The sequence below is a fragment of the Strongylocentrotus purpuratus genome, unplaced genomic scaffold, assembly GCF_000002235.5.
Source record: "Strongylocentrotus purpuratus isolate Spur 01 unplaced genomic scaffold, Spur_5.0 spur5_scaffold_19, whole genome shotgun sequence".
Classification (NCBI taxonomy): Eukaryota; Metazoa; Echinodermata; class Echinoidea; order Camarodonta; family Strongylocentrotidae; genus Strongylocentrotus; species Strongylocentrotus purpuratus.
The window spans coordinates 26,405,475-26,417,818 of record NW_022145604.1 but is presented as its reverse complement, the minus strand read 5'-3'; the positions used below and the strand labels follow the sequence as shown (position 1 = coordinate 26,417,818).

Here is a 12,344-nt window from a genome sequence, read left to right as displayed (position 1 = left end):
AAAGAGCCTCCGAAAATCAGAAAAAAGCCCCCGAAAAATAAATATTATTTTTTTCCCTGAGCCCCTACCCACCCCCCCCCCCCCCCCCACCAGAAAAATACAAAGGACATGGCACCTCCCTGATTAAAAGAAGCAAATTAGTGGAATGAATTTTACTCTAGATCATGAAATTGGACCATCAGGATGGTTTACACTCAGTATTTCCATGTTTGTCTATAATTTCATTTTCCACGAAAGCAGGATCTCCACCTCAATGAATCAATATCACTTTCCAGGTCAACGGACAATTCTAAAATAACAGTTATATCAATATCATTCATTCTGGTCATGCGGGCAATTCAAACAGAAAAGTAATTTCAATATCACAGCTTCTAGGCTATAGTTTTTCCAGGGCATGAGGTCTTAATACTGATCATGTATTCATTGATTATGTATTCCATATTTTTTCACACTCATTATTATCTGAGGGAGGGGTCCACAATTTACAAGCTCTGCTTTTCAGTGGACCTCTCCATTTCCTCAAAATATAAACGCAGTTAAAGTTTAAAAATTCATTTTTTTGTCTTCCCAAAATGTATAAATTATTATTAAGATTTGTTTATTACAAATGTAACTATGTTTTGTATACATTTTACATTGTACAAAGACATTTTCTCATATTTATTTTAATTGGCCTATATATCTTATTGCTTGTTTTTAACCAATAATATCCATACCACTCCTACATGTATATATATACAAGCCCATTTACAATGCAGAACAAATGGATTAGAATAAACAGTTTTTGAAATATTGGAAAAACCCATAAAAAACATAGGTGTTTACATATTCTGTTTTTGTTTTGTTGGTGAGATGTGCGCTGAAATACGGAATAGCACAGAATAGTTTACATTGCAAAAAAACAGACAGTGGAGTGTTGGCTGGCATTAAAAAAAAATAACACTTGAGAAGTGAGTTTTTTTGTTATGTTCATGGGTAGTTGCCTTGCAACTTCTGACAAAAACTATGGAATGTTAAAAAACCCGATAGTTTTTGCTTGAAGTGCAGCTTTAGTAATGTAATGTCATACAAGGTATCAAATGAAAAGGAAAGAAAAGATAACCATTTGCTGGCCGATGGCTTCTACTATATAAATGTCAATTAAGTTGATTGGCCTTTGCTTTCCTTTAGAAATACTTCTGACCCTTATTGCAGACAATGAAGGAAATGGACAGAAAGAGAGAAATACCTGCTGAGGAAACAGGTACAAACGTGATCGCAGAGACTTTCACAAAATAAACAAATGCAATCTCAATAACCTTGTACATGTATGTCACCTTGTATATTGTGTGAACATTACAAAGAAATATTATACATGTATAATGTAATGATATGATTTATACAGGCCAAACAATTAATAAGCTATTGAAATTAATGCAGTTGATTTCTTGAAATTCTTTGCGATCAGGTTACAGTAGTCTGAGAGATATTGAATTAACTTCGCAAGTTTTTTGTTCGGTATTCTGTCATGTCAGACAACTCAGTATGTCACGCTCAGTGCATGTGACATGAGAGCCACCAGCAGTAGTTGATGAACAATGATTTCAAGGCACTTGAAAATCCGAAGGGGGTCCCCCTACCCCCTAGTGAGAATGGTATGAACCGTGGGAGACGGATGAACCCATCACTGTCAAACATGATGTAGGGTTGGGGTGTACAAGATGTATATGCAGCTTGCAGGTACTAGTAGTCTACAGGCACAGACTCTATCTAATTTCACACTTGACTACAATTCTTAAAGTTTTGAGCAGAGCCTAGCTACATGTATGTCAATCTTTGGCTGTGTTTGGGTGGAGCAGCTACAGTACAGAGCATATACAGTGTGCTGTCAGTCTATCTATCAGTCTCACAGTGCAGACCTTATTACACACATCATGCGACTGACAAGGATTTGTGCTTGCAAACTAGCTTGCAAGGAAATGTTGTTGGGTCTGAATTGGGTCTGAACCAATAGACTGTGTAAAATGTTTTATTCTGGGGTGGGGGTTGGGGGTGGTTCGATAGGTTTCACCCAAAACAAATTGTCTGTGTTTTTAAGACAATACATAATGTAAAGTCGGAAAACTGTCGCAAAATGTATTAACCTCATTTAAATTGGATCGCAGTATAATGGGCAAGCTAAAGTCAATAATGAGCAATCTACGGTCAATTCCTTAATTTCTTTATGCACCAGTCTTCAATGCTCATAATAAAAAACTAAGAAATGAAGTATTAAACCAAAATGGGGATGATCAAGAACTAAGTAAACATCGGCCATAAGTTCGCCCAACGAGTACCATTTAAAACTCCTTGGCCTGCCTCACCTTGCAACAATCTCATATCACAGCAGTAGCAACCCCACCCCAAAGCAAAGCAAATATTTTGAAGTACATATCGAGGGGTCAGTGACACAAAGACGTAACTCCATTTTGGCCATTTTGAGAAAAAGTGGTTTACCGGTAGGTGTCACTGAGCACTTTACTTTAATGGGGTGTTGGGTGGAATTAAGTCTTTGTGTTGTTTCCTGGAAAGCCCACATTTTTCTGAACATTTTGATATCAAATACTCATTTTGGCAAAATATGGAGTTGCGTCTTTGTGTCACTGAACCCTTGATATGTACAAAGATTAATATGATATACAGTACGCTGTATTTGACTCACCGGTCGTATCAAAGGGAACTTGTTCGCATGGGCCGCTGCCGCTGAGAGGGGTGACGGGACACTTATAAACAGCGCCGCCATTGGTCACCCCGGGCTGGCTCGTAGGGGCCTCTGGCGCTCCTATTAAAACCCTGCAAGTAGAAAAGGAAACAATAATTAATAAATCTTTCTTACAATTATAACCATTACGCATACTCCCACCGTTTTCACATAAATAACAAACGCAATAACAAATCATGACTATTATTATAATAGTAATGATGAGGAAAAGATTGTTGTATTAAAAGTAAAAAGAGACCAAAAAATCCATGCTGAGTTGTCTACTGATTGAGAAGTCTTGGCATTATGAGGATGATATGCTGATTTACATGAAAGAGTAATGGTTAGTTAGATACCAGCCACTGAAAAGGCTTGGCTTCTTTGCTAAAACAAGAAGAAAAAGAACAACAATTACAACAAATTACTGAAAAAATTCTGGAAAAAATTGTCATTCAATATGTCAGCAAAACTCAAAAGAGCTCCTATGAACTATATTTTAAAAGAACCTACTAATTCAGGTCTTAATTTAAAGTTGTTATAAAATCATTGGCATCAAGGCTATCACACAAATTTGCTTGTACCCAGAGGGCACAAACTCTGTCCCAAGCCTTGGAACAAGGCTATCCAATTCAAGCACTGAAGGATGTGTCAGGGAGGAGCAGGAGAGGGAAATGGAGGAGGCACTTTCTTTCAAGCAGTGATCTATTTGTTTACACCTCTGTTACTTGGCCTCAAAGTAATTAATTAAAGCATCTCATAATAAACAGCGACTGAGAAGCCAAACACAGATTATGCATAACAACCAACTTAATATCAGGGTGATCTTCCTCTTTAGGTGTCAAATAAAAACTGTGTCTGCAAAATAAGGAAGAGGAGGAGGAAGAGGAGGAGTAGGAGGAGAAGGAGGAGGAGGTAGAGGAGGAGGAGGAAGAGGGGGAAGAGGAGGACGAGGAGAAGAAAGAGGAGGAGGAGGAGAGGGAGAAAAAAGAGGAGGAGGAGGAAGAGGAGGAGGAGGGAGAAGGAGAGGAGGCAATTTCTTTCAAGCAGTGATCTATTTGTTTACACCCCTTTTGCTTGGCCTCAAAGCAATGAAAGTATCTCATAATAAACACCAACCAAGAAGCCAAACACAGATTAGACATCACAAGGTGAGCTAATCAATCTACCAGATCATGTTTGGTCCAAATAAACAAGGTCCCCTCATTACAGAGTGTCACACACAAGCATCACCCTACTTTATATCCTTCCGTCAGTAATTAGATAGTGACCCTGTCGGCCCACATTCTATCACTGGAGATCTACATGTACATGTACATGCGTATGAGTCACTATGAGGAGTGTTAGCCCACCATTTTTCAACTGTTTTCTAGTCACGTCACCCTTTTAAGAAATAAAAAAGTGTCACTGGACTACAATCCCACAGCTTGAAAATGATATGGATAATCTTCTCCATCTTAAAACAAAACTAATGAGATATGATGGAAACTTCATTTATAAAGCCTTTAACCTCCCACTTTTGATATGTATATGTTATCTTGATTTGTAAGATTAATATTCACAGAAACTGAACGCAATCAATAAATCAAAGCCAAAAATGTACGAGTAAAAAAAATCTTCTTAAAATTAACATGTATCAGGATGTTGTCCCTTCAATAAGAACAACAGTAGTGTCCTCACTCAGACTAAACAATCAACGATATACCAGTAGGTCTACATTATGTCACTATTTCTATGAAAAGGAAAACAGGAAGAGAAGAGAGTAAGTAATTTTTTTAGAAGAAAACAATTGTACGGGAGAAACCTACCTTCATTTCTCGGCCATTATTCATAAAATGTGACCAGCAGAATATTTTCTAAGGACAGTTTTGGTAACCAGATATATTCTTGGAATAAGTATATAGAGAATAGGTGAGTAAGCGCACGTAACATTCTTAGTAAAAAGAAATTCTCTCTCTCTCTATCTCCATTTTCTCTTTTCCTCTGCATATTATAATATAATATAATATAATATATAATATATATAATATATTTCTCTTTTTCTGAATCATTGACACTCTTTTTTTTTGTGTGTGTAAGTGTGTATCACCCCTCACCCTCCCTTCCTAGACCCAAGCTTTCAGTCTCTCTCTCTCTCTCTCTCTCTCTCTCTCTCTCTCCCTCTCCCTATCTCTTGAACTCAATACATCCCAGACGGGGCTGTAGTATGATAATCAGGGTGATGGAACTTATCATGCATCAGTGTCAACCAAACAAACTGCAGGACGTAGAATGGATCCTATTTCAGCCCGGTCTCCCCCGGTACATAAACGGCGTAACCGGACACCCCACGAGACCTCTACCACAAAGCACCCGTGATATCCTTTCCACACTAGCTCATTCATTATAGTGCAACTGTCCTCCCCTCATGATTGTGTATGTTATACCACTTTCCCACTGCCACGTTAATGGTCTCCCCCTTGTAACAGAATACGCACTTGGATGGAAATCAGACAAAATAACCTGCCCAAGAAAACCATGAATAACCCCACAAAAATGAAGTCTTCTGGAAAACCATTTAGCAAACGTAACCATTCCACAACAGCTCATTCATGTTGTATCGCAATCTTTTCCTCTTGAATGTATATGTTTCACCAATTTCAAACCGCCAATAAAATGGTATGAATAAGGGAGTTTACAGATAGCACATGACCCCAAATACCCACAGATCTTTTACACATGGAGAAGTTCCACTTTAAGCATATTAGAATAACAACTGCCAAAGTCCTAGATGTGCTTCTTGAATACCTTTTGCTTGCCCTCTTGAAAAGAATACTTCCACCTGCGTATCATAGAATGTACCGTTGGTGCATAAATGAATAATGTTAAATAACTTTCATGAGAGCATATCCAGTATTCATCTCTGTGGGTTTTACTTTTGGTACAAATGACCTTTATCTGCCCATGCGCAGATTGTATCTGTAAACTCCCTTATTCGTATCAACGGACACGAATTTGACGGGAACGTGTTTTGTTAGGCATATGAAAACGAACTCCTCTGGAAAACCTAACATCGCTTTATCTCAAGCTAAATCAAGTATGAAGAGTGCTATCATGCGAGATGAGTAAAAGGAAATTGTAGGGAATGAGGACCGACCGTGAGCTATGTGCTCAGCTGTAAACTCATCGGTCGACGTCAACTAAGATTCATAATTCATCCTTGACTCGAAGAATACATATAACAGAGCAGTGCCGATGCCACAGTATCGTGTACGTTGAAGATAATCATAATCACGATCCCCGTTATCTTAGGAAGATGTAGAACCATCCGATTTTGGACCTATTCTTCAGAAACTGATGTACATGTATACGGTGTACTTCTAATACTGTCTATAAATTGAGAGAAAGGTGATATCTTGGAATGACAAACGTTTAACAAGTCTAGCGGGATTTTTAACAATATTAAAATTTGGTTAAACAGCGACGCCATTTTGTTGATTTGTCTTCAAATTTACAAATTGCCAGACATGATAGTTGTTTCGCTACCAAGATCTTAAGCTCAACGGCGAGTCTTTCAAATTAAAAAATATACATAGATGAGTTGCCTGCGAAATTCCTGCAAAACGTTGAGAAGTTTTCAAGCTAAAATATTATATTTGATATTTAACATTTTTCATTGTCTTACAAGAGGAATGTTGACCTTTCTTTAAAACGTGTATTTTGTATTTATAGGCCTTGTAAGCGATGCACGCATGTGCACACCCACAAATAAAACTAAGCTGCAAAACATTTCTGAGAATTACGTGGTCGGACTGCAATCTTCAAGTCCATACCGATTTAAATTGACCAAATGTTCTAGAGACTGTGCAGAACACCTTTAAATGGAAACATCTTGATGGCGATAGCGTGTTTATCGTCCAGCCATCTTCCCCAGATGGTGAACTACAGGGATGGAAGCCTCTCTCATTAAGACGTCAAATTAGATCGATAAAAAAGAATGCGAAGTGTTTCTACACCGTTGGTCATTCGAAGAGTATTCACAGGCACGACTAGACTAGAACCACAAGGGATGTTAATGCATAGTGCTTTCGCACAGAGTTAAAGATGAAGTTGAGTTATGGTCATGCGATTGCATTGTGAAAGAAACGGTGTGAAATCGACCAGAAAAGGTTGATCATCTAGCATGTAAGAATTTGTGTGAATTTCAAGGTTCTGGAATCATCAAAATGATAAGAAATTTAGCCAGGTCTTGGTAAAGTTACAAACACTGTACACAGAAAGATGTATATGGGACTACACGAACACGTGGCGTAAAAATCCTACCCGGATTTTTACGATGTTACATGACATATTTAGAATATGAAGGCATTTGAAGAGCCATGCTTTTCAGGGAACATATCTGATGTTCTTCCACACTTGCATAAAAAGAATGATAACGCTCACAAATTATTTTTCACCTCTTCCCAGAACACAACCTTCTCTTTAATGCCCTTCTGGCTCTCAACCTGACGAGTGTACTTTTTCAAGACGAGAGCGTAAGTGACGTGAAAGGTCAATCGGCGCTAGAGGTCAATCGGATGGGTAGCCAACGTAATGAGTCGTGGACATGGTTATACTTATAAAATACATAGCTTTACGGTTTGACCTCAATTCCAAAATACACGGGATGAACAAGCTGTTTTCATATTGTATTTGTGTTTAATCTTATGTTGTCTGATAATAATTGATACTATTTTGTTAGGAAGTGATTCTACTTTTTTTTTTGTGTTTAATCTTATGTTGTCTGATAATAATTGATACTATTTTGTTAGGAAGTGATTTCTACTTTTATTTTTAAAATATGAGAAGGTGAACGCTACACATTGTTTATCAAAATGATGTATAACGGACGTTTGCTTTAGATCTTAGGCAAAAGTAAGAAATGTTCAAGTGTTCAAAAGAAAATGTAATTTTCCTTGATATCTCCTGAAATATGTTTTTTGTTAGTTACGGTTTTGAATAAGCAGAGAGGTAATAAATAAGTGTTTATTGCCGGTGTTAACATAATTATAGCTCAATCTCGACTCATCAAAACCCTTTCATTCGCCCTACATTCTAGCAAGATGTAAACTTTATAATCTATTCCTTTCTTTTTATCCTATAGAAATTCTTTTATTCCTTTATCCCCCGGCACGGACCGTCAAACACGCAAAGAATAATTAGACAAAGAATGGAGGTCGTTGTTGGCTATACATTATCCTTTTCACTATGCTCTAGTTTCGTCGACACTTAATGACGCGATTAATTGACTCGATTTTCTTGACAAATCCAGAAGTTTTTTTATTATTCAAAATAGCATTATTATAAGAATGAGTAAATAGAGCGAATTAATAAAATTGCGGTATAATAACGATTCGCCGAATTTACTATGAGATTTGGGTAGATGTATTCCAATTTGATTTTCTAATGCTGGTGTGATAATCGAGCCAATAATTTTAAGGAGTTATTTTTATCGAGATTCAGAGCAAATTTTATCGGGGCGTAACTCAGAATGAAACGACTCTGTTCATGTATAAATACGACCTTTCCATCAGTAGCTTGTGGGGGGGGGGAAGAGGGGGAACGTGCCCTGGTCGGTACTTTAAAGTGACGCCAACAACAACAAAAACGCCCCCCCCCCCCCAAAAAAAAAAAAAAAAAAAAAAAAAAAAAGAAAAAAGAGAAAGAGAAAAGAAAAATTACGATTTTATAATAGATAATACTAATCATACATCATACGCAGGTTAATTGAATTGAACATTATGGGTTTAAATTACTTAAAATTTTCTAAAGCTCGGCGGCTTTGCTTTCTCGCAAATTATTGCTTCAGGATCTCATAATTTCAGGGATATCAATTGAGGATATAGATTACAAATAGCGTTTTTTAAAGATTCCAAAATAAATTAAAAATTAAAAAAACCGGAGAAACAATGCTACATTGTTTGATTTCTAACAAATAAAAAGTGATTGTTTTTGTTGAAATATCCTCACAAATCTACTTAGCTTGAGTCACTGAGTCTAAAAGGAAGTCGTGTCTTTGGATTTATAAGAAGACAGTTTTCTCTCGTAGTATTGCTAATGATCGCAATGGCATGAGCTCACTGATCGCTTTAAAAGTCAAGAAGGGTCACTAGATAAATGCACCTGCCTAGTTGCCTTGCGAACATATCATGTTCACACTGCCGATAAAATCTTTAATTTCACAGGAAAGAGGATAAAACAAACTTGAAATAATAGCAATCGTACACTTTAATACAGAATAAGTCATTCTATTCACTTCAAAATCAATACCGAATGTATCATTCACTTGTCGTAGCTTCACGAGACAATGCAACTTTATCATGCTGTTACGGTTTTACCGATACCACCCTCGCTTGTTTACTGCGGAGGTTGTATTTTCAGTTTTGCGTTTAATTCGGTTCAAACTATTTCCAAATCCCAAGCAAAAAAATTAATTGTATCTTAAACAACTCAAAATATTTATAAATAAGACCGTAGCCACAAAATACTTTGGATTTCTTAATCATGTTACTTTTTGTAACTCATCTTGGAATACCTCTTGCATATTTCTTGCATATTCATAATAAATAATAATGAAATGTGGATTGAAAATATATATTACAATTTTTCAATCCCATTGTTTTGATTATTAATATAATAAGGGAAATTAATTGTCTATATTCCTTTATATTTATAATTCATCTATAAATTTTTGGCAAAATGTGAACTTTGCGACAGTGGTATCGCTCCGTCTCTATAAAGTCGGAAGTCTTTTCGAATTCCAAATTAATCTACGCACAGTCAAAATGTGGATAACGAGCTACGGGTGCTAAGCTCTGAGTGGGGTGAGAGATCTCAGTAAGTATCAAGTAACTATTCATATCAAGGGGGTGAAAACGGATGAACTTGACACTTTGTGGAATCCGCAGGGGAAAGGGCAAAGTTTGTTTGGTCATAATGAACGCTCTTGGGCTTTTCTTCGTTAAAGGGCAGTCATAGTTTATCCCTGCTTCGTGTCATGTTTCGTGTCATACTTTGTTGAAGGTAAAATGGGGTCAAGTTCAGACCTCCTTTTGTTCCATGCTTGACTCTTCACAGTACTTCGTATACTTCTCCAACTATTGAAGTTAGAGAGTGCTATTAAAAATATATCATCGTTGAGTCGTACGCATAGTCTTTAGTCTGGGTAATTTCGCTCTACGGTATTTTTGTTCGAACACGCAGATGAGTTCAAGGCAACAACAAACAATAATGAAATGAAATGATTTCATTGCAAAAATACCTCAATTATAGTTCTCCGACACATGACTGTCATAATTTTTCTACCATGAACAAAATATTCAGGAAAGTGGGTATGAACATTCTGTAGCGCTCATTCCAGTTTTGATTTTAAAGGGGGAAGAATGACGGAACTACACGATGTTGTTCCTTCAGTCAAGCAAGGCTTGCACAGTACATAAGTATTTTCACTTTCTTGGGAGTTACGTCCGTGATCACTTGTTTAGGAGTGAATGAATATCGATTGATTTTAGAGTGCTCTCTAAGAAGAAATGAGTAAACGTTCACTCTATTTTCACTACATTTTCACTTTTAGAGAGCAAACGGGCCAAAGGCTCGTCTAGATATGACGCAGTAAACAGCCGCAAAAAACACACATTATTGTGAATGAATGGCAACTGCGTTACTGCGCCAAAGTCAAGCGAGTTGCACTCTAGTTTAGAGATCATTACAAATTTGCCGGACTTGCCGCGTCATATATCTAAACAGTCCTTTCAGAAGCCTCCCGCATCGTCTTTGCCCCAACCAAAACCATGCATGGCGCCCCTTTTAAGAGAAAGAAAAAACCTTTAAAACCTTGGCTGCTATTCTTCGACGACAGAGGCGACCGACGTGGATCTTTCTGCTCCCGTCATTACGGGTTCAATCACTGTAATTCTCCCCGTGCTTTCATCTTCATCACACTTCCATAAATGGCTTTTCCAGAGACTCCTGCCGACGTTCCGTGTCCTGATGACCTTTTTTTTTCACGTGGGGCGACGTGTCTACCCCATTAGGGTTAATTTTAGAGAATTACTCGCTACTTTTCTTCCGAGTCTGGCGTTCGACTTGATCGCCAAACCATGCGACAGAGTTTGGTGATGTGTTTAGCATGGTCTACGTGGTATCAAATAGGAATATAGCGTGATTTTCTGCTGATACCATATACACGAAGCTACACAATCATATTCAGCAAATCTAAACAAAAATATGAATGTGTATATACATTTGTATATTTGCTTGGCATCTTAGAATAGTACAATAACACTCAAAATAAGTTAGATAAATCAAATTATTGAAATCAAGCATTTATTATCCATTCGCAAATTCGTTTTCACTGGTAAAAGTTGACAGATCAGTTTACAAAAAAAAAATTAAGACCTATATCATATCGTAATCATAGACAATTACAGAAATGATAAAATACAGACATAACATATTATAAATTATAAGGTATAACTATAATAAGTATTCTTATTAACAGTATTTTTTTTCATTTGTAGTCTCCTTTCCTTGTAATCCAGGAATCTATATATTATTTTCGAATAATTCGGGAAACAGCAGTTTTTTTATTTGTTTAAAGTTTCTATTGGAACATTCTTCACATTATTTAGATGATAACAAAGGGAATCTACAATACTCGCTCTTACGTCTATGGACAAACCACGTGAAAAAATGTCGCTGAAAACCTTCGTTTTCACATGAACAGCCCTTTGTAGAGTATCTTCAATAACAAAAAATAAAACATTACACTCATGTCTGTATCTCTGGCGATGTTCAGAGTCAAAAATCCATTATGAATGATAAATGTCGGTATTTTAGCAATACAATAAATGGCCCATGAAGTGACCTGAGGGATTGGTTATAGGATAAATAAGAGCAATATATTCCAAAATTGTCATTCCTTTTACTGTTGTTCGCTTTGCTACCCATACTGCAATCCACCCATTCAAAATTCATCATGACCCTATGGAACCCTTAAAATGCATTATGGTTTCTGGTTACAGTGTGCACAGTTCGATGGTCATCACAACACACACACACACAATAGAAACGCGTGCTACGCGTGCTGTGTTCTATACATACACGTGTGGCGCCTGCGAGCGAGCTACAGTAGATAGCAAAAATGCTCGGCGATGACGTCATAATGGGTGTATTGCACTGAAAAGCGTGAGTCACGGCAACGCCGTTATTCGGTCTCTCTCTCTCTCTCTCCATCTCTCCCTTTCTCTCTCTCTCTCTCTCTCTCTATCTCAGGTGATGTAGTTGGTCGAGTGGAAGGACTCACCATGACTACTGACATCATTGTGCCATCTTTGTCCGATGACCACTCAGAAGGCTTTATACAATGACGAACAATGAATCATTATTCTCGCTAGAAATAGTACATTTATTATTACGCACACACCGCTCCAAACATGTTTGAAATTGCATATTGCGCTGCATGGCTTCGAGATCTAATATTTCAGGAACAACTCGCTGTAAATACAATCTTACACCGCATCGGCTGACTTTATATATCATTCGCAAGGATTAAAATTGAGTTAGAGTAATAACAGTCACATATAATTATATTGTGTACGGGTACATGTGC

At 37.2% G+C, this 12,344-nt stretch overlaps 1 protein-coding gene across 1 annotated transcript in view; it reads right to left on the bottom strand.

Moving 5' to 3' along the window:
* LOC373206 (alphaP integrin) overlaps positions 1-12,001 on the bottom strand; it is a gene marked incomplete at its 5' end in the record, with an annotated part of 60,705 nt that extends 48,704 nt beyond the window's left edge. The window contains 2 exon segments of the mRNA NM_214477.1: positions 2,681-2,810; positions 11,962-12,001. Coding sequence (NP_999642.1) covers positions 2,681-2,810 — 130 coding nt within the window.
* Between the last annotated feature and the right edge of the window lie 343 nt (positions 12,002-12,344).